The following is a 26,397-nucleotide window of genomic DNA, read 5'->3' as shown; positions in this document are numbered from 1 at the left end:
GTTCTTATATTAAACCACACTGACTGATGATCACTGGATCCTAAACTTTCACCTACAGTAATATCGGATACCAAATCTCCATTTGTTAACACTAAATCTTGTATGGCCTCTTTACGAGTTGGCTCCTCAACGACTTCTTTTAGAGACAATCCCAGTAGGGAGTTTAGAATATGTGTGCTCTTGGCACAAGCAGCTATTTTTGTTTTCCAATTCACATCAGGAAGATTAAAGTCACCCATGATGATAACTTCCCCCTTCATTGTCATTTTAGCTATTTCCTCAACTAGTAGATTATCTAACTCTTCAATTTGTCCTGGAGGCCTATAAATCACACCTACACGAATTACTGTGTGATTACCAAATTCTAACGTAACCCAAACGGACTCTATGTTCACCTCACTAACTTTTATTCGGCTAGATTTTATGCTATCCTTCACATACAGGGCCACCCCTCCTGCTTTCCTGCCTTGCCTGTCTTTTCTATATAAAGAGTACCCTGGTATTGCTATGTCCCAGTCATTTTTCTCATTATACCATGTCTCAGTAACAGCGACTAAATCTACAATATCAGTTGCCATTATTGCCACAAGTTCATGGATCTTATTCCCTAAACTGCGAGCATTTGTAGACATGACTCTAAGCTTATCATTTTTTAACTTACTTGCTACAGGCACCTTCTGTCCTTGTTTTGGGGGACAATTGGATTGATGTTTTATCACCCCTTTGCCCCCCCCCTCCTAGTTTAAATACATCCTAGCAAAACCTCTGAACTGCTCACTGAGAACATTTGTTCCCTTTTGAGAAAGATGCAAAGTTAGCATTAATATGTGTGTGTGAAAAATGCAAAAAACTAATTTTAACGCCAATTTTGGCCAGTGTTTGTGACTCAATGGCTACTAAAAAAAGACTGGACATACCCCATTTGCAATACCTTGGGTTGTCTACTATTGCAAATGGTATGCCATCATGGGGGTAATTTTCATTTCTGGGTTCTGTAACTTTTAAAAACACCGTAAAACAGTACCCCCCATGTACAGGTTTTATGTTGTCTTGGAAAGTTACAAGGTTAAATATAGTGCTAGCAAATTAAATTCCCTGGACTTTCGGTCTGGGTTGTCAGGCAGGTCCTGCAAATTGTAATTAATAAAATTACCTAAAAATATATACGTAGAATATCTATATATAGTGATATATACGTATATACTTATATGTGTGCGCGTATATATATATACATATATATATATATATATATATATATATATTTTTTTTTTTTTTATTTAGTTCTACGTGTATTTTGATATCAATATATTTATATTAATATCAAAATACAGTTAGAAAGAAATTACACGTATATATTTTTAGTTTTTTAATGTATTTACATATTTATTTTATATTAATAAATATATATATAATCAATATTCTACATGTATTTTGATATTAATATATTATATATATATATATATATAAATAGGTAGTGAAGGGAGCACACTAGGTCTTGACAATCGTGCAAAAGTATTTATTGCATTCAAAAAGAATACAACGCTGTGGTACAACAAATCAACGTTTCGACCCTGCTGGGTCTTTATCAAGATCAAGACCCAGCAGGGTCGAAACGTTGATTTGTTGTACCACAGCGTTGTATTCTTTTTGAATGCAATAAATACTTTTGCACGATTGTCAAGACCTAGTGTGCTCCCTTCACTACCTATTTATATATATAACGCGGGATTGCACCTAGGCTCAGAATACTGGAAACTACAAGTACGGAGGAGTGCCTGGCTTTGGTATTTTGTTTATATATATATATATATATATATATATACATACACATTTAGTCAGTGTGTGTGTGTGTGTGTGTATATATATATATATATATATATATATATATATGTTCTAATTAAGTGTTCTTGCACAGCAAGACCACTTAATGTTATCTCGCATATATATTATTATTATTCTTATTATAGCCAAATTATAAATGTATGTTTTAATGTAACTGTGAAGCACTTTGGGCAACAACGTTGCAATTAAATGTGCTATATAAATAAAAATTACAGTTACTCCGCCCACTCCAGTTGTAAACTGCTGGTGGAGGCAAGAACACATAACACAATTTCCCCAGAAAATTGTAGCTTTTCTAGTTATATATAATTGTAATCTTTATTTACATTTTTTTCAGGCAGCAGGGTGACTACCTGTAATTACAGGCACACCCCCTGCTAGCACTGCTGTGGACGGCTATGCCGTCTGTGATCGTGAGGTCCTCGCAAGGACCTTGCGGTCACATTGCCTAGGAGGGCCGGAATGGTAGCAGGGGGACTCCCTGGGATGCCTGGTGAGTCCCCCCACTGCGATTGCCGGCGAGCAGATAAGTAGATAGGACAGCGGGGACGTGATATGCCACCCCCCGGCGTTTAGAGTCTGATCCCGAAAGACGGCCTAGCGCGCTCGCCGCCCTTAAGGGGTTAAGCCTTGTTTTTATTATATTTAGAATGGGACAAGCACAATCTTCTAATCACGCCTAAACATGATGTGTGGAACAAGGGGACCAAACAGATAAGGAGATCCCCAGCATGATGACCTGAAAACAATAAGCAGGCAAGCTAGTGGGCATGGTACATGGTACCACATGGTTCACCTCTTTTTGGTTGTGATGTATTATAAACCGTAAGGAGTGGCATGTTATATATGCATTGTGTGCACGTAGATGGGCTTGTCTGTATCCTATATTCATGTGCTAAAACTTGCACAAACCATAAAACCCTATTGAAAACCAGGTGATATTCATACACAAACTTCTTTTAGTCTGTTCATGTGATGGTTACTGTTGAGATTTTGGGACAACCCATTGTTTAACCTTACAAATAACAATATGATATCAACAATTCTGCAAAGTGGATACTTTGTGAATGGCATCATAATGTCAGTTTCAGTTTGGGATGTATTTTCATTCACTTTATCTCCATATTCAGGAACAGAAAATAACTGCATGTGGGAACTTATTCATACGAAATCTGAGATCGAAGGAAGACCAGAAACTGTTTTCCAGCTGTGCAGCAGGTAAAGGCTTTGCAAGTTTCCATTCCATCTAAACATAAACAATGCATATATTCAATCTTTTAGGGAATTTAATAGGAAAAAAATAAAGCACAAACATTATGAATAAAAAGCAGGCAAAAATAAAGTGATTGAGGGCCCAGTGGTGAAACATTACAATCTAAAATATGTACTCCCAAAAGTAACGTTTTTACCTTCAAAATATCACACTTCCTTCTTTTGATCTGAATATATAAATTTATATAATTATTATTATTATTCAACTTGGACTAATGTATAAATGCAAGTGCTTTGTGTGTCAGTGATGTTAACTAGGCTTTCTAGTTAATTGAGCTCCAATGAACATGCTCTAGCTTTACTGTCTGCTTGATTTTACGGTGGCAGGCATTTTACGCGAGCATGTAGCATCCTCTACTTGCATTGAGGGTGCCCACAAGCTACATTAGAGATGTCATGACAGGTCTTCTCTCTAACTCACACAGCACAGATTATATGTTAATGTTCTCTACTAACGCACTCACCTTTGTTTTACTGTATGAATCGGGCACAATATCTCTAAAACAGCATTATGTTTTGCAAAATAAGCTACTTAATATATTGCTTTAATGTGCCGATAACCGTTTGATATTGCATTTTATCTTGTTCTATCATAATGCTCCATTAACAGCCTGTTACTGCTTATACTGAAGCAAAAAAACTCTAATTAAACACAAGCTCCACTTTAAGATACAGTTACTCACAATCAAGGACTCAGCAAAGCTATAGAAGCATTGTTAACTCGGTAGCTGAACTTGGTAAAACTTCCTAACAAAGTTCAAGAATAAAGTCAACTTTGAGATTATTGGGGACTCGAATAAAAGGAGTCAATGAGTTCTCTTTTCCCTGATCAGGTTTTCATTTCCCAGAGTCAAGATGCCCTCTTCACCCACTTGTGTTCCACTTTTTACTATACATTAACAATAACAAACTAGGTATAATAACCCCTTTATAGGTCTATTACTGCCCCTGCTTCATGAAGACATCACTTGATGTAGATGCTGATGGAAATAGGCAACACAGCCTAACCTATAATATGAGTATTATACTTAACAACTGTTGTCAAACAACTCTTACACGTCTACAACATTTTACATTTTCATAATTTCTGTACAAGTCCGGCAATTGTCGGAGTGCTGCAACATAGGTTGTCTCCTTTATTATTTTGTACATATGCAATCATTATGCCATGATCTACAGCCTGTCTATGAATGTGCAAATATTCATATTTTTTTCATATATTTCATTTTCTTTGCTGCAGTGACTGTGAAAGTAAAACAAGCACTGTAAAGGTAATACGTTCAATTTTGAGGGAGAACCTACGACGTAACATAAAATGTGACCTGCCATGGGAGAAGTCCTACAAAGATCGCCTGGTCCCTTTAAGAAACAGAATTCCTTTGTCTGCAAAACTAGGTAAGGGTGTATGTGTTACATTGCATTAAAATGATACTTTAAAAGAATGCTCTAAGCACCAAAACAACAATGGCTTAATTACACCATTATCACTATGCCCCTGCAGTGTCACTTCTCAGTTCTCCTGGCGATAACTCACACAGCCATTGTTAAAAATAATTTATACAACACAATGTGTTTCCGTTAGAAATTATCTCCTGTTCTGTTTACCTTTAGAAGCTTCCATAAGCCATAAACAGAAGAAGCTTCCGTAGGCCATTAGCAGAATAGAATACAAGACATTTTAAACTAAACACGTTGTGCAATAAAGAAAGCTAAACAAAATGTAAACTCTCTTTTTCAGTAAGTGTATAGAAGGCTGTGTATCAGCCAGGGAAGAAGTAGGAAGGGCTGCATAAACAAAGTGAATTAACTACTAAATGGCAGAGATTGAAGCAATGACAATACAGTGGCATGATCAATACACTAAAACCACTTAAGTGAAAGCTGTTTTGGTGCTTAAAGTAACTTAAATGGACACTCTTAATTTTGCAGCACTGTGTGTTTACTTTAGAAGTTCTTACTTACTTTAGTTGTTCTGTTTAACTTTAATCGCACACATGAAGTTTCCATAGGCTGTAGCAGGCCATTAAGGAGGCAGAAATACATTTAAATGAGCAAGCTACAGCTTTTTACAGCTGAAAGTGAAAGCCAGAAACTCCAGCTAGGATCTTTAATTAGCCCTCCTCAGCATTGAGCACTTTTAGCCAGTTAGCTAAGCTCTGCAACTCTGGCTTAGCTCAGTGAAAAGAGCTTCCAGGTTGTAAGAAGGCAGAGAGTGTCATCTGATGGACCCCAGGTACAAAGGTAGTCTGTTACAAAACAGTTGACTACGTATGGGTGTGTTGGAAATTTTAAACACTGCAGTCTGCTGTAGTGGTTATGGTGCTTGGAGTATTCCTTTAATTAGCTTCAGAGCGTGGGATATAGTTTGCATTGTCTTTAGAGCGTGGGATATGGCTTGCATTGTGATGTAAATTTAATTGGTGATATTTGTTTGAATGTTGGTTAAAAGAAAGCGCGTTACAGGCAAATGGAGACACAAAGGAAGTAGGACAATAAAACTAAAACTAGAATAAAAGGATGTTTCCTGTCCAAGGCCTACTGGTCCTAGATAAAATTAAAAGAAATACCACTAGAACCACATAGTATATATCACAACACTGAGAGTCCTAACAATGTCTAGCTTTGAGGAGAGATAGGATAGGGGTGACATTATACATTTTCTTTAAGCAATAACATAGTGTAGCACTGGGGCAGCAAGAACTAAATTACATAATAACCAATTTATGCAGGATTTTGCTGTAAATTTATCTCTTCCCCTCCCCAATAAATTTTTAAATTTAAAGGGGTGGTCTAAGCAGAAATAAAGCTTCAACAAGTCTAGAATATTTACACAAAAACTGCTTAATTAAGCTAAAGTTGTTTTGGTGACCAGTGGGATATTGCTGGATCGTCTCCATAGTGAGGAGTCTGCCGATAGTTTGGTCTCACCATGGTGATTTTTACAACCGCTGTACTTTGTATGTTGACCCTCACTAACTGTATTAAAGGAACAAGCCAAGCACTATAACCACTACAGCATGCTGTAATGATTATGGTGCCAGTAGTGCCATGCTGCCCCCCCAATATAGGTAATCTAACAGTTTCATAATGATATGACAAGTTACCCAGAAGTTCCATCAAGGGCACCGGCCACCTCCTCAATAAGCTTTGCATTGAGCAAAGATGAATAATTGCCTGGCAAACTGTTAGCAAGAAGTTGGCTAACTCTTTGTACCGGAGACCCACAATCAGAGTGCTGTAGTGATTATGATGCTTTAAAATGCTCACTATTATTATTATTATTATTATTATTGCCATTTATATAGCGCCAACAGATTCCGTAGCGCTTTACAATATTTTGAGAGGGGGGGATGTAACAATAAATAAGACAATTACAAGAAAACTTACAGGAATAATAGGCTGAAGAGGACCCTGCTCAAATGAGCTTACAGTCTATAGGAGGTGGGGTATTAGAAACATTAGGATAGGAAATATCAAGTAGGAGTGAAGCAGAGCTGGAGGAGAGAGCAAAGCACTATCCCATAGGAGAGCAAGAGACAGGTATGTAAGGGAGAGATTACTCTGGGAGGCCATACGCTTTCCTGAAGAGATGGGTTTTAAGGCCCTTCTTAAATGATTGAAGACTAGGGGAGAGTCTGATGGCAGTAGGCAAGTTATTCCATAGGAGAGGAGCCGCCCGTGAGAGGTCCTGCAAGCGTGAGTTGGCCGTACGGGTGCGAGCAGCGGTCAGGAGGTGGTCGCGGGCAGAGCGGAGGGTACGAGGAGGGGCATACCTCTGGATCAGTGAAGAGATATAAGAGGGGCTGGAATATTAAACTGTGTATTGTATGAATTAACAGTAATTGTAATTTTTTCTCAATAATGAGTGACCCAGGAAAACATGAAGTAGATATTGCTATTTGGAATAACGTAATCTACCATTGAGTCGTCTTACATCTTGAACATGCGTTGATTGTGATATTATTTACTTGCTTCAATCTGCAAAAAAAAATTTAAAAATATATATATATATCTTTGTTCATTAATTGCATAAATACAGTACTAATACCGTTGCTTTGTCTTCTGTGATAGCTTCCACAAGGTTGTTAAAAGTTATGAAACACACATCTAACAGTGACTGGAACACAAGCATTAACAAAGGAAATGGACCAGATTCTGATGATGGGAGCTTAAGCAGCAGCACTCAGAGTAGCGGGTGCCACACCAGTGATAGCCTACAGGAATATAAAAATCGTTCTCCAGTGAGTCATCAGCAGATGAGTTCCTCAGATGCTACAAGTGTCACTCTAAAGGAATCTGATATTTTAAGTGATGATGATGAAGAATTCCAATTGATAAACATGGAAAGTAGTCCCACAAAAGACATTGAGGTTCACTTCAAGACACTTAATATATCAGAGCATTCTAATAAGAAAATTGAGCATGCAGAGTCTGCCACCATTGAGACTGAGCCTGATTTTAAATTAAAAGATCACCCAAAACTTGTACGTGGACACTTTTGTCCAATTAAGAGGAAGGTTAACAGTACAAAACGAGACAAAGGGTTTATGCAGGCTATGAAAGATCACCAGCAGGCTCTTAAGAGTCAATCGGATAATGCTAATGTTGATTTGAATACCATTTTGGAGCGAGAGTTCAGTATTCAGAGTTTGACCTCAGTTGTAAATGAGGACTGCTTTTATGAAACCGTTGAGAACTGTGGGAATGTATAGCTCTGTTGGTAAAATGAAATGTGCAACATGCAGAAAAATGTTTTTGGTGTTTTATTTTTGAGACTTGACAAGTTGATTCTCAATTTGGGGTAACATAGTGCTTGTTTCACTCCAACCCGCTTAAAAATGTCCTTATTTGTTATCATTAAATGCTACTTGTGAGGTAGAATTAAAAGAAAGAACTACTTACTGTAACTGTTTAGTTTTGTGCACTATTTCATTCTGCCACAACTTGAGTTATTTAAGTTATTTTCTATTTATTTTGAATTGGGGAAACTTTAAATATGGCAATATTCTGTGTCAAAAATGATCAGGTGTCAAATACAAATGTATTAAGTTATATAAAAAGAACAGGAGCATTCTGATACTGTATGACCCACAAACCCAAAGTTTCATTTCTTTGCTTCAGTTATGCTAGGGTGGGTAAGACGGCTAAGAGTTACAAACCGGTCAGATTATAGGGACCACCATGCAAAGTATCTGATTAGAGAGGTGAATGCATGTTCTCAAATTGTGTTTGTAGCTCTTACGGACTAAAAATTCCACACCTGATTTAGGGCATTCTTCTATACAGGTTTTACTTTTTCCCCCCTGAAACTTAAGTTATTTGCAGGTGTTCAGTGCACCATAGTATGGACATTTTTCATTTTGTAACTCAAAATGCTGTTTATACTAAACTTTATAAATATATATGTATAAAATATCTTGTACTGTAATCATTTTTTTGTTTGGTTGTATTTTTATTTACTTTAACTTGTACAGTAAAATGCATTATTTGTTGCCCTTAAATGTGCTGTGAATTTTTATTTGATTAAAGTCATCAGATACATTCCAGTCAAATAATCTCAAGGTTTTTTAATAGTAGTATGGTAAGAAATGTACACTGACCTCGTTTTGATGTTAGAAGCATAAACTTCTTTGGTTGCAGTTATCTTATTCATCTTCTTGCCTCTTACCTGGGGCCTGCTAAGTGCAAAGCCTCATTTCATGGTTGTGTTCTTCTTCTGCAAAAGCTGGATTCTAATCCTGCTGATCAATCATTGGCTGAGAGAGTCAACTGAGCACTCTCTGCCAGTGAATTAAGTTCTATGCACGGAAGTGACATTAACCATTCTGGAGCGCTCATTACTCCATTGTTACAGAAAAGTGTTAATAGATGTAATTTTAAAATAAAGAACAGGTAAAAAGTTTAATAAATATATATTTTCCAAGGTAAACTCAGAAACTTCACTGCAAATGGAACCCATAAATCGAGAATGTACGTATATGTGCCATGTGCTCAATCTACCACTACTCCAGGGCATCAGCAATAACTCTAGTACACATCAGCCCCAATACATACAATAAAAGCCAAAGAAACAAGTTACTTGCCTATGCACATTTAAATAACTGGAGGTTTTTTTTTTTTTGTAACACAAACTCTGGATTATACTAAAGTTTTTATTTAAGTATTTTTTTGCATGGGAATTGTAGTCTACTAACAACGAACGGTCCATAACACTTTGTGTAGCCGAATAGATTTACATGGCTAATAAATTCCTGTTGCTGTCCAAACACTATCCTAAAGAGTCATACAATTGCTGTAAAGACTATGCTTTCAGGAGAATAAACATTTGAGCTTTTTTTTGTTTTTGTTTTATTATTGTCCATGGTCTTCTCCACTAATAGTACCCATCTTACAAACTCTTCACTATTTCAAGTATACACTAATGTGAACAATGGGGCACTAATTGTTCACAGCATTTTCTGACCAAAGTGTGCAATGTTGATCCAACCACACCAGGTTTAGGCCTGGATTTATAGAATGGCTTTATAATTTGCTCCTGCATTACAGAATAGGATTCTTAAATATAAAATTTATTTTTTTATACATGAGCTAGATGGTAGCATGGTATATTTAAATAATGTTTGGTTCCCCATCGCTATCATGGGAGTGGCTGAATGTACTAGCAAGTCAATCTTAAAGCCAGATTTCATAGTTTCTAGGCAACACCAGCTGGTGCTGTGTGATATAACTGGCAATGTGGAATTGTGTGGGAGAACTGGGTACAGAATGAACTCTGAAAGATTTAGTTACGCAAAGTAAATCTGAGCTGTGTATTATGTTGCTAGTTTAGTGGGTTTACACATGAAGCTATGTACATTTCTGTAACAAAATTCACATTAGTGCCTTTTTCTCTATAATCAAAATACAGTATCTGCAAACAGTATTATTATTCCATTCAGTTAATTTGAGAGTAGACTTCCTGCTCTCTATTGTATACTGCTTTAATACGATAAAAAAAGCTGCTTTTAAAGGGACCCCTGAGTGGAGGTTTCATTTTATGCATTTTGTACATTAATATAGGCATCTCTGAATGTATTTTCTTGGAGATTTTTTCCCACCTTATGGGTTGAAGTCAGACCACTCATGTAAATTGCCATTGGGCCTTAACCCCTCATCTAAATATCCGTGTGGATAAAGTAGGATTCACATCTGCTTTTTTTTTTTTTTTTTTTTACAGCCTTAAGGAGGGAGGCAATTGTCCCAAGTTATAAGTTATGAACCAAAACAAAACCTAGAAATGGACTCGATACCTCCAAAAATGCTCCAGAACTGTTGATTGCTGTTGGAGAAAGTCTCACTGTGCGTCTGACTTTCTCCACTGTAAATTTATGCTGAGCTCATACAGCTTGGCTCTTTCCTCTGCAAAAGTAAATTACTTAAATACCCTCATCACTAGGGATCGACCGATGTTGTTTTTTTAGAGCTGATACCGATCATCTGTGAACTTTCAGGCCGATAGCCAATAACTTGCTGATATTCTGTACATTTACCATTTTGAAAAAATAAACTATTTCTAAAGGTAAATGCACAACATATTCATGCTACATGTAGTGGATGCAGTGTGTTTAGACAGGGGAGCTGTGTGTGTGTGTAGTGGATGCAGTGTGTGTTTGTGTAGTGTGTATAGTGAATGCAGTGAGTGTTTGTATAGTGAATGCAGTGTGTGTGTGTGTATAGTGTGCATAAAGTGAATGCGGTGTGTTTGTGTAGTGTGTGTGTATATAATGCAGTGTGTGTGTTTGTGTAGTGTGTGTATATAATGCAATGTGTGTGTTTGTGTAGTGTGTAAATAATGCAATGTGTGTGTTTGTGTAGTGTGTGTATATAGTGAATGCAGAGTGTGTGTGTGTGTGTGTGTGTGTCTATCACCAAATCCTGTTGTTTTAATCTCAAAAACATGCGCGCATCCGACCCTCCTTAACGCCAGATGCAACTAAGGTGCTGGTCCATTCCACTGTCCTTTTTTGCCTTGACTACTGTAATCTGCTTCTCAGTGGTCTCACATGCTCCCAACTTATGCCATTACAGTCCATAATGAATGCGGCGGCAAGGTTCATCTCCCTGTCCACCTGCACCTTCCACGCCTCACCCTTGTCAGTCCCTACATAGGCTTCCTGTGAGATATAGGGCTCAATTTAAATTCTGTTTTTTGCTTTCAAATCTCTACATAATGCTGCTCCCACCTATCTATCATCCCTAATACACAAGTATGTCCCGTCTAGACCCTTACAATCTGCCGAAGACATCTATCTTCTGTCCTTACTCCCACATCTGATGCTCGCCTTCAAGACTTCTCAAGGGTTGCACCGTTCCTGTGGAACTCACTTCCCTCCTCCGTTAGATGCACCCAGTCTCCACTCCTTCAAAAAAATCATTAAAAACCCACTACTTCATAAAAGCGTATCAATAAAACTGCTAATAGCTACCGACTGATTCCTCTCTTGCAACTGTCATTAGCCTAATACTATCCTTTCCTCTTGTGTCACTTTACCCCACTCCCTCTAGCATGTAAGCTCATTGAGCAGGTCCCTCAACCCCTTGGTTCCTGTGTGTCCAACTTGCCTGGTTACAACTACATGTCTGTTCATCCACCCACTGTAAAGCGCTGCGGAAATTGTTGGCGCTTTATAAATAATTACATAATAAAAATAATGTCCAACCATAATTTACAGCTTTCATATTCCTTCACACTTCTATATCATTTTGTTCAGGATAAATAGGGCTTTCAAAATTGGGTATGTCCAGTCTTTTTTTTTAAGTAGCAACTTACAAACCCTGACTGAAGTTATTGTTCATATTTTTTTTTTTTTTTTTTTGCAGTTTTCACAAAAAATGAACTTTCACTGATTTCCTCTTCATACATGTAACTGCTCTAAAATACTCATATCTGTGTTCAGCAATGTCTCAAGTACAACAATAGTTGTGTACAGGTTTTATGGGGTTTTGGAAAGTTACAGGGTCAAATTTTCATATCTGGAAATTTGACAAAGTAATTTTCTGGGCCCATGTCACCTTTGAGAGAGTATGGCAGCCTGGGTAATAACATTTCCCTATTATGGTACACCACTTTCAAAAGTAGGCAACCCAGAGTATTTTATTTAAGAGGTTTGGTCTAGCCAGTTTATCACAAATAGAGGCTCCATTTAGTGGTTATACCTTTATTTGAATTTATTCACACAAATTCTGTTTTCACAGGACATTTCCTAATCCTGATGTGTGTTGGTGTAATAAATCCTCAATATTTTTATTTAGCATTGTCTCACCAACCATTTCCACCATGTACCAGTTTTCCAGGTTTTTTGTGGAAGTCACAGGGCCAAACATACAGGGAGTGCAGAATTATTAGGCAAGTTGTATTTTTGAGGATTAATTTTATTATTGAACAACAACCATGTTCTCAATGAACCCAAAAAACTCATTAATATCAAAGCTGAATATTTTTGGAAGTAGTTTTTAGTTTGTTTTTAGTTTTAGCTATTTTAGGGGGATATCTGCGTGTGCAGGTGACTATTACTGCGCATAATTATTAGGCAACTTAACAAAAAACAAATATATACCCATTTCAATTATTTATTTTTACCAGTGAAACCAATATAACATCTCAACATTCACAAATATACATTTCTGACATTCAAAAACATAACAAAAACAAATCAGTGACCAATATAGCCACCTTTCGTTGCAAGGACACTCAAAAGCCTGCCATCCATGGATTATGTCAGTGTTTTGATCTGTTCACCATCAACATTGCGTGCAGAAGCAACCACAGCCTCCCAGACACTGTTCAGAGAGGTGTACTGTTTTCCCTCCTTGTAAATCTCACATTTGATGATGGACCACAGGTTCTCAATGGGGTTCAGATCAGGTGAACAAGGAGGCCATGTCATTAGATTTTCTTCTTTTATACCCTTTCTTGCCAGCCACGCTGTGGAGTACTTGGACGCGTGTGATGGAGCATTGTCCTGCATGAAAATCATGTTTTTCTTGAAGGATGCAGACTTCTTCCTGTACCACTGCTTGAAGAAGGTGTCTTCCAGAAACTGGCAGTAGGACTGGGAGTTGAGCTTGACTCCATCCTCAACCCGAAAAAGGCCCCACAAGCTCATCTTTGATGATACCAGCCCAAACCAGTACTCCACCTCCACCTTGCTGGCGTCTGAGTCGAACTGGAGCTCTCTGCCCTTTACCAATCCAGCCACGGGCCCATCCATCTGGCCCATCAAGACTCACTCTCATTTCATCAGTCCATAAAACCTTAGAAAAATCAGTCTTGAGATATTTCTTGGCCCAGTCTTGACGTTTCAGCTTGTGTGTCTTGTTCAGTGGTGGTCATCTTTCAGCCTTTCTTACCTTGGCCATGTCTCTGAGTATTGCACACCTTGTGCTTTTGGGCACTCCAGTGATGTTGCAGCTCTGAAATATGGCCAAACTGGTGGCAAGTGGCATCTTGGCAGCTGCACGCTTGACTTTTCTCAGTTCATGGGCAGTTATTTTACGCCTTGGTTTTTCCACATGCTTCTTGCGACCCTGTTGACTATTTTGAATGAAACGCTTGATTGTTCGATGATCACGCTTCAGAAGCTTTGCAATTTTAAGAGTGCTGCATCCCTCTGCAAGATATCTCACTATTTTTGACTTTTCTGAGCCTGTCAAGTCCTTCTTTTGACCCATTTTGCCAAAGGAAAGGAAGTTGCCTAATAATTATGCACACCTGATATAGGGTGTTGATGTCATTAGACCACACCCCTTCTCATTACAGAGATGCACATCACCTAATATGCTTAATTGGTAGTAGGCTTTCGAGCCTATACAGCTTGGAGTAAGACAACATGCATAAAGAGGATGATGTGGTCAAAATACTAATTTGCCTAATAATTCTGCACTCCCTGTAGAAGATGCTCTTTTCAACTTGTAAATTTGACAAAATGTTTTTCTTAGCCTGTGTAGTCTTTGGGGCGGTATGGTGGCCCAGGAAATATCATTTCCCTCATAAAGGCATATCATTTTTAAAAGTAGGCAACCCAGGGTATTACAACCAGCGTTATTTGAGTTGTTTGGTCTAGCCACTTTATCACAAATGCTGGCCCCTTTTAGTAGTACCCTCACATGCAGGCCACATATATTTGATGTCCTTTTCAACTTGTTAAATTGACAAAGTTATTTTCTGTGCCTATGTCACCTTTGAGAGAACATGGCACCCTAAGAAAGAAAATTGCCCCTATAATGGCATACCATTTTATCACGTAAATTTTGAGTTGTTTGTTTTGTAGCCACTTTATAGTGGCTGGGCTTAAAGGAGCACTATAGGGTCAGGAACATATACATTTATTTATGACCCTATAGTGTTAAAACCACCATCTTGCCTCCTGGCCCTCTACCTCCCTGAATATAGTAAAATCTTACTTGCATTCAAGCCTGAAGCTGCTCGCTCTGCCCGTCTGCCGCAGAATAGCAAGCTGTATGTTGACATCATCAGAAGTGTTGTTCTGAGCCAATCACAATGCTTCCCCATAGGATTGACTGTGAGGGAGACATATCAGGGGCAGAGCCAGCACAATTCAAACACAGCCCTGGCCAATCGGCATCTCCTCATAGAGATGCATTGAATCAATGAGTCTCTATGATGAAAGTTCAGTGTCTGCATGCAGAGGATAAGATACTGATATGTTGTGATGCACACTAGGCAAGACTGAGATAGGAAGCACCTCCAGCAGCCATATAAGGAGTGGAGTTATCACTAGGCTGTAATGTAAACACTGCATTTTCTCTGAAAAGACAGTGTTTACAGCAAAAAGCCTGAATGGTATGATTCTACTCACCAGATCAAATGCAATAAGCTGTAGTTGTTCTGGTGATTATAGTGCCTCTTTAACATAAATCAGGGGAATCGAGAAATCGGAGCAGTCCATATAACAAGCCAATGCGTATGCACAGGCAGCTAACAGAGTAATCCTGACAAGCCAAGTTTAGAAATCCAGAAAAATCAAACAAAATGACAAAGTCCCACATAGAATGATTCAAAAGAGGGAGGATCGGAGTCATGTCTACCCACCCCCCACATATACTTGCTATAGTCTACAATGCACGTTGGTGTTTACAGCTGCTCAGTTCTCCCTCTGACAGACACTAGCACTGTACTTGTGTTGTGCATAGTAGACAACATGCATACATATTTCTTATCTGTGAACCAAAGGGCCAACATCTCATCCAGGCACAGAGCTGAAGAAGAGTCTACTGCAGGGCTGCCCAACAGGTAGTTCCCCAGATGTTGTAGAACTACAACTCCCATGATGCTTTGTCATTCTAAAGGCATGCAAAGCATCATAGGAGTTGTAGTTCTACAACATATGGGGATCTACCTGTTGGGCAGCCCTGGTCTACTGCTTCTGTCACTTGTCAGGGTTTGGGGGAAACATCTCAAATTTTACGCACTGGGCCGTTTCTAGGGGCACACAGTGCATTAGTGTTAAAATGAAGGAATTGCAGCATTTGCTCCAAGATGGAAGGCTTGTACGAATAGAACCTGGTACTTGGCTTTTTCACAATACTCATCACTATGGCTAGAGCCCAAATGTTGAACATTTCTGCAATATCAGTGGAGTGCCATGTTTCTTTTTCTATAATGTGACCCTGGATTCGCAGAAATGTGCTGGCTGTCAAACAAGCTGGTTTGCTCAACCATCAGCTCAAATATGTCATCTGGCAAGAGGCCAAAGCAGCAGGGAAAGGGTTAAAAAATGTTTTTAAAACTGCTTCAGCTGACAAAAGGATACATAAAAACTTGTAAATATAATAGTATATATAATATATACTTCTAAATAAATTTAGAACCAAGGTACTAATCAGACTACATACAGGGTTAATTATGTAATCAGCATTAAAAGTGTAAAAAAAAATTGTTTTTTTAAATGCACTTTTACAACTTTTCACTGTTTAGCCAGTGATCTCCATGCCTCTTTCACCTCAGATTACTGTGAGGAGAAGAGAGAGGCAGACACAAGCCAATATTACAAATCATTGGATGAAACATTGTAACAGTGATAGCAGTGACAGGCTGGCATAGCACTTACGTGCTACAGATTGCCGCAATTACCATGCAGGTCCCCAAGCTCGATCTGCAGCATATACTTACGGTATTTAGGCACGTCTGCTGCAGGACAGCATAGCAGGTTACAACGTTGTGAACGGGTTAAGACAGGTTGGGCTATATTTTGCCTAACATACTTCTCTAATGGTCAAGGTTAAGACAAGCACATTCTACCGTATACTGCCTCTAGATTGCATTTACATAGCTGAAAAAAGACATGTGTCCATCAAGTTCAGCCTTCCTCACATTTCATTTTTGCTGTTGAACCAAAAGAAGGCAAAAATCACAGTCTGAAGTGCTTTTTTCCAGAAAACAAATTCCTTCTTGACCTCATAATGGCAGATCTCTTTGGATCAAGAAGCTATTACCCCACTAATTAGAAATGATATCCCTCTATGTTATGTTTTTGTTTAAACATCTGTATATACTCTGATAAAACCACCACTACGGGCAGAGAATCCCCTATCCTTGTTGTTTTTACTGTAAAAAAAAAAAACCTTTCTTTTGCGACGAAATCTCCTTAATTCCAGTCTAAATGCGTTACCTCTTGTCCTATGTATAATCCTATTTATGAATATATTTCCGGACAATGGTTTGTATTAGCCCTCTGAATATATATTTTATAATGCTATCATATCCAAACTAAATAGATTTAAATTTGTTAACCTCTCTTCATAACTAAAATGCTCCATTCCTTTTATTAATTTTGTAGCCCGCTTCTGCACTTTTTAGAACAGGAGTCCAAAATATCACAGCAAGATGTGGTATTACCAGTGATTTTTAAAGAGGCAAAATTATATTTTCATCACGAGAATTAATGCCATTATTATATACATGTACCTTACTGGCCTTAGCTACTGCAGACTGCATATTGTTGCCTAGTTTATTGTATATAATAATTCTCAAATCCTTCTAATTTGTTGTTATCCCTTTATTTAACTCATTCCCCTCAGATTATAACACAAGCTGACCCAGGGATTATCTTTTAACCCTATAATATTAGTGTGGATCACTCTTTAAAGGAACACGATAGGGTCAGGAAAACAAACCAGTATTCCTGACCCTATAGTGTTAAAGCTATAATCTAGCCCCCCAGAACCCTCTTCCTCTCTAAATATAGTAAAATCTTACTTGTATTAGAATACAAGTAAGATTTTACTACATTAAAGTAGGAAAGAGGGGGCCGGGGGGCATAGTTTTCTGGGGGTCTACAGCTTCTGTCTCTGCCCCTGATTTGCCTGCTTGGCTAACATCTTTAAAGGTGATTATCTGTATCAATCACAATGCTTTATCATAGGACTGGCTGAGACTTAAGGAGGCAGATAAGGGGCAGAGCCAGCACAAATCAAACACAGCCCTGGCCAATCCGCATCTCCACATAGAGATGAACTGAATCAATGCAACTCTATCAGGAAAGTTCAGTGTCTTCATGCAGAGGGTGGAGACACTGTGCAGCACTGCCCCAGGAAGTACCTCTTGTAGCCATCTGATAAGTGGCAGTGGAGTTATCCCTAGGCTGTAATGTAAACAATGCATTTTTTCTTAAAATACTGTGTTTACTGCAAAAAGCCTGAAGGGAATAATTCTACTCACCAGAACAAATACAATAGTTATCATTCTGGTGACCTTAGCCAAACTGGGCTTACATACTCTAATAAACCCCCCTGCAGTACAACCCCAGCCAATATAATTTCAATGATGTGGGCACTTACATTTTGAGTGTCTTTTACCGCTTTTACATGGTATTGATTTGCATTTTCCAGCCTTGATGATGCTTTTTGTAATTAATAATTTGTACACAAAATGTTTGTTTCCATGTTTAATTTAATACAAAACACAAAAAAAAAAAAAAAAGAAAGAAAGAAAAGGTAGTCAAGGTTAAGCACACAACACTCCAAAAAAAAAAAAGAAAAAGTGGGGTTGTGTTCAAATCTCTAAATGTGGAGCAATCATCATGCATATTCCATTGATTTCTAGAGTAACTGCTCAACAAGTTTGGCAAGTTCTCCCCAGTATTATTCTTTACACATAACCCTCACTTGTCACAGTAACAGTCCACTTTGCCTGGAAGTGTTTTTTCTTTTCTTGAATAAAGAGGGCCATTTGCTTATAACTTAAACCTTCATCACCTCACTATTTTCAACTTGTTTTGTGCGATATTCTGTGGAGCTTTTTCAAACGCAATTCTTCTCTGAAATTATAAGAAAACAAATTGGGATCCTGATCACACAGTTGTCTGTACACATTGCACAAATCTCTAAAGTGGCTCATGGAAAGCTCATATGGCCGCCTCGTTGGATCCACATCTGCTAACATCAGCAATTTTTCAGTAAGCTTCAAGCGATGTTCTTCAGGGAATAAATTTCTAAAAGAAAGAAAAAACAAAACATTTATTCAGAATTATCCAATAGTAGTAGTAAGATCTACTATGGTTAATATATGGTAAATTTGTAATATTCAAATCCTATACAGAGTGAAATGCCACATGTGACTTCTTAAAATATATATTTCACGGACATGAAACATCTGTTACAATTAGAGCTGCAACAATTAATCATTAAAATCAATAATGAAAATAGTTTTTAAATAATTATTTATTAGTTATTGATTAATTATTGATTAGTTGATCTACAACCAGTATGGGGCATGTTTACAGCTCTGCTGTGATGTATGAAAGGAGGACTGGAGAAGTCATGAGAGAGATGTGTCCACTGGCCGAACTACTGCTGGTGCAGCTGCACAGAGGCCCTCAAGCTTGGGGGAGGGTCCTCACACACAGGGACACAGATGGGCACCTCTGATCAAGCGTTATGGCCCTTTAACATCGCAACCAGGCCCCTGATTGGTAGTGCAGGAACAAAATGAGTACGGGTCACTTCCTAACAGCTAACAGAGCGCTGTACAGGGAGGTAAAAAGGAGGCAGTTCTTAAAGGAGGTGGGAGAGAGCCTGGCTCAGACACCCATCAGCCTCAGCCTGCAGTCACCCTCCTGCACCCAAAAAGGCATGGAAGCAGAGGAGGTGGCTAAAACATGTAAATCATGACTTGCGTGTGTTTTTGTCAGAATGTGTGTAGAAGTGTATGTGTATATGTCCATACAGCCCAGCATTCAGAACCAACACTATACACAAAGAAATTCCCTGTAGTCAAATGTTAACACTACATACAGGTACACTTACATTCAAACACCAGCACTACACAAAAATGCAACCCTGCATTCAAACATCAACACTACCCAGAAATTTTGCCAAATGACAATTTCACAAAGAAAAAAAACGCACCATTCGTACTACAATAATATGTAGTGGTCATGGTGCATGTTTGGCCTCAGAATTTGATGTTAAAAATTACTTACGCAACTCCATGGTGGCAGTACTTTCCTCTGAACTGAAAGACACTTCTGACTACTTTTTCAACAAGTTTGAAAGGCTGTTCTATTTGTGGTTGTATTAATGGGGTAAACTGCACAACTCCAACATCCACCTAAAAGAAAAGTAAGTTTGACATATTAAAACTATAATCTTGAGTATTCTATAAAATATCTGTCAATGTTCATTCACCCAACTCACTATTGTTGGCAAAAAAATTTACATTTATATACATCAGTATTTCTACCACTAGGTCAGGAACCAACATTGGATGCACAATTGTTTGGAAAAAGCCCACCTTACTTATCGATGTCCAAGGTAAATGCTCACTTAGTGGAAATTGAGTTCCCATTTGCTATATGCTAGGGGATCTTCTTTCTCCACTTTCTTCTCTTCCGATTATTGTATCTGGGGTTAGGGCCCTTTAATACCTCCTGTAACCCCCCTTGGTTATTGGTGGTGGATTTTTTCCACCTCCTATTCCCTTTTGTTCTAAATGCTCACTATGACTTATTTACTGAAGTGTCATGGCTATTATCAGTGCAATGAAATCTTTTTCCCAAATGGGAAAGTATAGTGGTCATTTTTAGGATGTATTTTAATGGAACACTATAATCATCAACACAACTTTAGCCTAATGAAACAGTTTTGGTGTATAGATCATGCCCCAGAAGTTTCACTGCTCAATTCACTGCCATTTAGGAGCTAAATCACTTTTGTTTCTTTTTATGCATCCCTACCCATGCCTCCCCTTTGCTGTGCCTATCAGAGTCTGCATGAAAACAAAATGGTTTCATTTTTTTCCAGATGTAACGTACTGTCATAACATTTTTAATATTAATGAATTATATGAAAGCACTGATTTTAATACAGACACCAAAAACATTCAGATGATTGCAGCAGATTTGCTCGGGCCGACTGAAATACACCTGTATTTGGCTTTAGTAAATTTGAGAATTACCATTTGCTTTAGTGAATAACCCCAATAGTATTCACTGTCGTCATATAATATTGTCAGAATATTTTCTTACAGCTCTTTTTGTAAACAAAACGTCCTGTAATGTCACTTCGTTAATCTTAAAAATGTTATTAAAAAATGGAAATAAATACAATTGGTTTATGTGTACAGTGAAAATATAAGGAAGGATTGTGTTATAATGCACAAACAGGCATGAGAAACAGGATGGGTGGTGGTGTAATTAACAGGTACAGGAAAAGTCTGGATCAGAGATAGAATGGATGGCATTTTAACAAGACAGACTTCTGGTAAAACAAGGAGAATTTACAAAATGGTATATAAAGTATACGAATAACAGGCTGCCAACAACTGAGTGCTATTTTCATAATAAAACAAAGTTATTAATGAATTACAAACTGGAACTCAAAAAGCAGAGCCATGCAGTTCCTACGTTATATATATTGATAGCATTAAATTAGAAATAAATTATTAGTGGTGTGATTTTAATTACATATATAATATATAATATATATATATATATATATATATATATATATATACACACAGTGGTGTATCCTGGTTTTGTGCTGCCCTAGGACAGGACAAAACTCAGACGCCCCTCTTCCCCCCCCCCCCCCCCCCGTGCCACCCCCACCCAACCCTTCCCCCCCGTCCCGCCTTCTAAATACACACACACACATTCACTGACAGATACGCATACACTAGCTAACAGACACACACACTCTAAGGCAAACACACTCACACTAACAGACACACACACAGTCAGACACATACACACTCACTAGCAGACACACACACTCACTAACAGACACACACAGTCAGAGACACACACAGTCAGACACACACACAGTCAGACACACAGACACACACACAGTCAGACAAACACACACATTAACATATATATATATATATATATATTTTAATTTAACCTCCCCCCAGCCTCCTTACCTTTGGGAATGCTGGGCGGTGTCTCTTTCCCCCTGGTGGTCCAGTGGCTGCCGGACGGGCGTGCAGGCTGCTGTGCGCTGGCGGGTAGGCGGCTGGCGAGGGAGCACTTCCTCTGAGCTCTCTGCTCAGCTCCCTCGCGCGCCGCAGAGTGAGGCTGGGAGCCGGAAGATGACGTCATATTCCGGCTCCCAGCCTCACTCTGCGGCGCGCGAGGGAGCTGAGCAGAGTGCTCAGAGGAAGAGCTCCCTCGCCAGCCACCCGCCCAGACCATCAGCCCGACCGGCAGCCCAGTTAGCCGCAAGGCTAACAAGGCATTTGCCCTGGGCATTTGGGGGCGGCGTTTTTTGCCGCCCCCTGGAAAATGCCGCCCAAGGCAAATGCCTTGTTTGCCTCGCGGCTAAAACGCCCCTGTATATATATATATATATATATATATATAAAATGGAAAATGTATTCATACTTACCGTAATTTTCTTTTCCTGGACATGGGCCATGGCAGCACAACATTGGGTAGCTCCTCCCTATCTCAATTGGACAGGAATAATAATTAAGTAGTATAAGTACCACCTCACACCCTTCCTTCCCCAGTCTTGTTTCCAGCAATAACCCCAGCTGGGACCTTTGTGCTGCCATGGCCTATGTCCAGGGAAAGAAAATTATGGTAAGTATGAATACATTTTCAATTTTCCTGGCCATATCCATGGCAGCACAACATTGGGTAATACCCAAGCAATAACCCAGGAAGGAAAGAAGACACAGACTCGAAAATTTTTGAATGCAAAAGTGTATTAGCACCACAATCAAGTGACAAAACAAAAATAAATCACGTATCAGATACTGAAAGAACGGATTTAGCAAATTGATCTGATAGACCTGCTCTGACATCAATCTGGTAACTCCTAATGAATGTATTGGTTGAAGACCATGTGGCTGCCTTACAAATGAGTTCAGGAGAGACTCTGGCTGCGGCTGCCCAGGAGGATGAGAAGGCACTAGTGGAATGGGCTTTAAGACCCACAGGAACCAAAAATTCTGAAGATAGATAGGCTTGTACAATAGCCGCCACTATCCACCTGCTAATGGTAGATTTGGGGGCCTGCATGCCCTTTCTACTACCGTTATGAAGGGTCAAGAGACTCTGAGACTCTAGAGAGAAAATGCAGGAATCGACTTAAAGGGTTCAAAGGGCTCTAATTTCAAGGCATTGAGGACCAGAGGCAGATTCCAAGAGGGGACCAATGGCTTAATTGGAGGTTTAATTTTAAGGACTCCTTTAATGAACCTGATAACATCTGCATCCAATGCCCACCTGTGATTGGTCAAGGCGGATAAAGCTGAAACGTGCACCTTTAACGTATTATAACTTAGGCCTTTATCAAGACCAGACTGTAGGACCTCCAAAATATCCGTGGAAGAGGAATTCTGTATATCAATGCATTTAGGAAGAGCCCAGGCGGAAAAAAACTTCCCATACTCTATAGTAGGTGGCTGAAGTGGAATGCTTTCGTGCCTTCAGCATAGTGTCTATCACAGCTTGAGAGAAGCCTCTGCTCGCAAGCCTGTCCCTTTCAGTCTCCATGCCATGAGATTGAGGGAAATTGGGTCTGGATGCAACACCGGGCCCTGGAACAGTAGATCCGGAACTCTCGGGAGCTGAAGTGGAGGTTCCACAGAAAGACTTTGGAGCAGGGGAAACCAAGGCCTCCGAGGCCAACAAGGTGCTATCAAGATGAGAGATAGCTGCTCTGTTCTCATTCTCCTCAGGATTGGGAAGATCAGTGGAAATGGAGGAAACACATACCCCATTTTGAATCTCCAGGGACTGGATAGAGCGTCTCTTCCCAGTGCCAGATGGTCTTCCTCTTTCGTAAAGAAATCCCTCACCTTCCTGACTCGAGTTGCCAGTAAGTCTACTTGCGGGAGACCCCACTTCTCTACAATAGTGCGGAATACACTGTTCGATAAGCACCATTCCCCTGGGTCTATCCTGGATCTGCTGATGAAATCTGCTAGTTGATTCCGTTTCCCTGGTAGATGGATGACTGTAAGACCTGCCAGATTCCTCTGAACCCACCACATCAGGTGCTTCATAATTTCCATCATCTTGCCGCTCCTGGCTCCCCCTTGATGATTGATATAGGATTTCACTGTGGTGTTGTCTGTTCTTATCTTTACCCACTGACCCTTGAGATGTACTGAGAAGTGTTTCAACGCTTTGAGAACCGGAATGCACGTTGTTTGCTATGAAACTCCATTCCTCCTGCGCAAAGTCGTGGAGACAATGGGCGCCCCATCCCCATTGGCTGGCATCTGATGTCACCCCTGGATAGGTGTTCTTTGCTCAGCCACCAGATCAGAGAATGGCGCACGGCCAGGGATACCTTGATGGGTTGGAGAAGATTCTTGGAGGAAAATTGCATTAGGAAATTGGCTTGGCACGGTCTCATCCTCCACTGTGCCCATCTGGTCAGACCTATTGTGGAAGACATAGACCCGAGGAGACTCATTACCGCCTTTGCAGGAGTAATACTGGACCTTAACATCTTTCTTAATTGTTTCCTGAGTTTTGCAATTATTGCCATAGAAAGTTGGACAGTACCCATCAGAGTGTTGAAGTGAGCTCCTAAATATATCATAGATTGGTTTGGGTGGAGGTGGCTCTTCTTGGTGTTGATTTTCCAGCCGTGAGCTTGAAGAAACTGAATACGGGTTATAGCTTGGGAGGGTAATGTATCTTTGTTGTTTCCTATGATCAGGATGTCGTCCAAATAATGGTAGATAGCGATATTCTGCTTTCTCAGTTCTGCAATCAGAACCACTAATACTTTTGTGAACGTCCTCGGGGCCGTGCTTAGTCCAAACGGGAGGGCTCTGAACTGGAAGTGGCCTTCCTCTACAGCGAACCTCAGGAACCTTTGATGGGACTGCGCAATGGGTATGTGAAAGTAGGCGTCTAATAGATCTACAGATAACATCCATTGGTTGGGTGCCACTACTTTTATTATAGACTGCAGGGATTCCATCTTGAATCTGCGAATGTGTAGATGCTTGTTCAATCTGTGCAGATCTAGAATAGGTCTCCATCCTCCTGAGGACTTTTTCGTTAGGAAGATGTGTGATTAAAACCCTTGAGTTCTTTCGCATGTCGGCACCTTTATGATAACCTTTTCTGCTTGTAGGGATAAGATGAAGTTCCATAGGGCCATGCGCTTCTCTTTGTCCCCTGGCCACTTTGTGAGATGAAAGGACCTGTTGGGAGGTTGCTCGTAAAATTCTAGAAGGTATCCTCTCTGAATAATATCCAGTACCCAACAGTCACTTGTGGGTTCTGCCCATATGGACGGGTATTGAAGAAGACAAGCCCCAACTCCTTCTGACTTGGGAATTATATAGTCATAAATTCCAGGAGACCTTGGAGGAAGAAGTGCCTCGGGACTTGCCTCCTCTTCCTCCAGATTGGGCTCCTCTCCCGGATTGAAATCTGCCATATTCTCTCCCGGGCTTGTATGATCTACTATCCCGAAAGGAATGGTATTCTTTACGGGCACGAAAGGACCCTGTATATTTCCTTTCCTGTGGTAGAAAGGCTTTATTCCCTTCGGCCGCCCTTTTTATACACTCGTCCAAGTTCTTACGAAACAACATATTCCCATGAAATGGTAAGGAACACAAACTATTCTTGGAGGAAGCATCGGCCGCCCAAGATCTAAGCCAAAGCACCCGTCTGGTGGAAATTGTGAAAGATAGGGTGAAGACTCGTGCCTGAGGCTACATAGGACTTGGAAAGATAGTACTCTATTTTCCGATCCATCGGATCCCTAAAGGAACTCACATCATCCACCGGTAAGGTAGTGTGCTTAGCCAACCTGACCACTGCAGCATCAACCTTGGGTGCAAAATCCCATGCCTCCGCATCTTTGGGCTCGAATGGATATAACCTGGAGAATTTTCCTTTGGCAGATGATCTATCAGATCTGGACCGTTCCTCCTTAATAAGACCACTGATTGTGTCATGCACCAGGACGGCCGCTCTTTTTCTCCTAAGATCAGAGAAATAGCGATTAGATGTAGAGGGTTCCTCCTCCAAGGGTTCCTTTAAAGTGAGGGTTTCTCTAACCCAGGCAATTAAATGATCCACTTCCGCTGGTACCAGGAAGTCTGGATCTGGCATAGCATCCTCATCCGAGGAAAAAGCTAGGTCTCTCAGTGAAGCTGACTCCATAAACTCATCCTCTGAGTTTCCTGGAGAAAAATCAGAGCGCTCAGAATATCTGTGTCGCTTGTGGGCCTTTCCAACCTCTCTGATGCCCTGGGCAACTGCTTGCTTTATAAATTGCATAATGTCTGGTGTTGGATGAGATGGTCCTGCAGCTGCTGAGAGACAATCTGAAAAGAGATGTTTTCCTTCTATGGCTCTGTTGTCACAGGATATGCACAGCGTCCTTTTGGGCGACTTCCCTTTGGACGATCCTGAAGTCTTTGTACCTTTGGCACTACAACAAACAAACGTGCCTTTGAGTACATTCCCACTCTTTTTTTTTTTTTATGGAAAAAATGGCTTACCTATATTGCTTTGATTGTGACCTATTATGATGAGATGAATCCGATTCCCTGGATCTTGAACGAGAATCCATCTGCAAGTCAATCGGTGTAACAGATAAAACTTTAACGAAGAAGAGTAAGGACATCAAGAAGGGAAAAAAATATAAGGAAGTAACTTACTATTCCCTAAGGAAAGAAAAGAGCCCAGCCAAGATTAGGTTAACAGACTATCCTGCTGAAGCTCCTATGATCAGGAATCCTACTTCTGCCAAAATTGATTAGCATTGGGAATGAATAAGACTTGGCACTTTAAGAGGGCA

The 26,397-nt window shown here is 39.7% G+C and overlaps 2 protein-coding genes across 5 annotated transcripts in view; one reads left to right on the top strand and one right to left on the bottom strand.

Moving 5' to 3' along the window:
* The window catches only part of TIAM2 (TIAM Rac1 associated GEF 2), a 370,710-nt gene extending 362,100 nt beyond the window's left edge, over positions 1-8,610 (top strand). For all 4 annotated transcript variants that reach the window (XM_063443422.1, XM_063443421.1, XM_063443424.1 and 1 more), the window contains 3 exons: positions 2,973-3,060; positions 4,355-4,509; positions 7,186-8,610. In XM_063443422.1, the coding sequence (XP_063299492.1) occupies positions 2,973-3,060; positions 4,355-4,509; positions 7,186-7,826 (884 nt within the window). In that variant the 3' untranslated portion in view covers positions 7,827-8,610. The remainder of the gene's footprint in view (positions 1-2,972; positions 3,061-4,354; positions 4,510-7,185) is intronic.
* Positions 8,611-18,130: 9,520 nt separating this feature from the next.
* Positions 18,131-26,397, bottom strand: part of TFB1M (transcription factor B1, mitochondrial) — a 71,757-nt gene continuing 63,490 nt past the window's right edge. The window contains exons 7-8 of the mRNA XM_063443426.1: positions 19,596-19,723; positions 18,131-18,605 (exon numbers count right to left, since the gene is read on the bottom strand). Coding sequence (XP_063299496.1) covers positions 18,380-18,605; positions 19,596-19,723 — 354 coding nt within the window. The 3' untranslated portion in view covers positions 18,131-18,379. The remainder of the gene's footprint in view (positions 18,606-19,595; positions 19,724-26,397) is intronic.

This window comes from Pelobates fuscus, chromosome 2 (assembly GCF_036172605.1).
Source record: "Pelobates fuscus isolate aPelFus1 chromosome 2, aPelFus1.pri, whole genome shotgun sequence".
In the NCBI taxonomy this organism is placed as follows: Eukaryota; Metazoa; Chordata; class Amphibia; order Anura; family Pelobatidae; genus Pelobates; species Pelobates fuscus.
Note: the sequence above shows the minus strand (reverse complement) of the source record. Positions and strands in the feature narration are given on the sequence as shown.